Consider the following 1185-nt stretch of genomic DNA (forward strand, 5'->3'; position numbering starts at 1 on the left):
GCCACCATCAGGAAGATGCTGAGCTTCTGGTGGCCCTTGGCCCTCATCCTGGCCACACAGAGGATCAGCAGGCCCATCGTCAACCTCTTCGTGTCCCGTGACCTCGGCGGCAGTTCCGCAGCCACAGAGGTAGTGGGGCTTCTGGGGGCATGGGCATTTTGTGGTCACTTGGAGGGGTGGGAGGGAGGGACAGTCTTCACAAACAGGTTTCCAATTCAGCTTAGAGTTCTGGTCATTCCATGTTGTTAAAGTACGTGTGGCTCTCAGAGGGTCTTAGTGACTCAGGTGTGACTTAGATATTCTTTCAGAAATAGCCAGCCAACGGGGAAGCTGAGGTAGAACAAAATCAAACCACAACTACCAAGCCCACAGCCTTTAAGTGGATCCTGACTCACGGCGACCCCACACAGAGTGTCCAAGACATTCCTATTGATGGGAGCAGTGAGCCTCATCTTTCTTGGTCAGAGCAGCTGGGGGGTTTGAACCACCGACCTCCCAGTTAGCTGTCCCACGTTATTTACCTGACGGAGCCAAGACTGGCTAGAAGCTGAGCTAGCGTGAGGATCCAGGTTGTCTGACTCCCACCCACTCCTAACCCTATACTGTTTCCATGGGCTCAGCCTGTCACCACTAGACAGCAGTTACTGCGGGCGGCCAGCTGTACCTTTGTGCAGCAGAAACGATGGAAACGCCCAGCAGGTGAAGGGCTGGGGCCCGCCCCCTCCACACACCTTGTCCACACCGTCCTGACCCACCATGACTTCACCTGCGCCTTCGAAGCCTGCCTTCATCCCAGGGAGATCCGTCCCCTCTCCGCCCACTGAAAGCATAAGGCGCCTCTCCAAAAGCCAGCCAGCCAGGCTGTCTCTTCCCTCCATCCAGTGGGGCAGGGACAAGTGGGATGACCTCCCTCTGCCTCCTCCCACCCATCCACTGGAGGAGTCCCTGCCCCTGCAATGGCTGGTCCCGACAGGAGCAGACAGCCACCCCTCACTCAGCCTTCTGTCTCCATGGCACTCTGCAGAGGAGCAGCCAGGAGCCATGGATGCCCCGTCCCTCATCTCCGGCTGGTCCCCTGCCAGCCCGAACACTGGTTTGGAACGAGAAGTGCATACATCAGAAGCAGAAGACTGGCTCTTGCCTGGGCTTGGGGTTTTTGACTCTGATGCCATCTGGGGTGGCTTC

At 57.6% G+C, this 1185-nt stretch overlaps 1 protein-coding gene across 1 annotated transcript in view; it reads left to right on the top strand.

Annotated features, from left to right (window-relative positions):
- Nucleotides 1–1185, top strand: part of ANKH (ANKH inorganic pyrophosphate transport regulator) — a gene marked incomplete at its 5' end in the record, with an annotated part of 45237 nt that overhangs the window by 22058 nt on the left and 21994 nt on the right. Inside the window, one exon of the mRNA XM_030888945.2 lies at nt 1–129. This exon is cut by the window's left edge and continues 7 nt beyond it. Coding sequence (XP_030744805.2) covers nt 1–129 — 129 coding nt within the window. The remainder of the gene's footprint in view (nt 130–1185) is intronic.

The sequence above is a fragment of the Echinops telfairi genome, unplaced genomic scaffold (genome assembly GCF_000313985.2).
Source record: "Echinops telfairi isolate 266 unplaced genomic scaffold, ASM31398v2 ScPeMD7_7469;HRSCAF=8507_1, whole genome shotgun sequence".
NCBI lineage: Eukaryota > Metazoa > Chordata > Mammalia > Afrosoricida > Tenrecidae > Echinops > Echinops telfairi.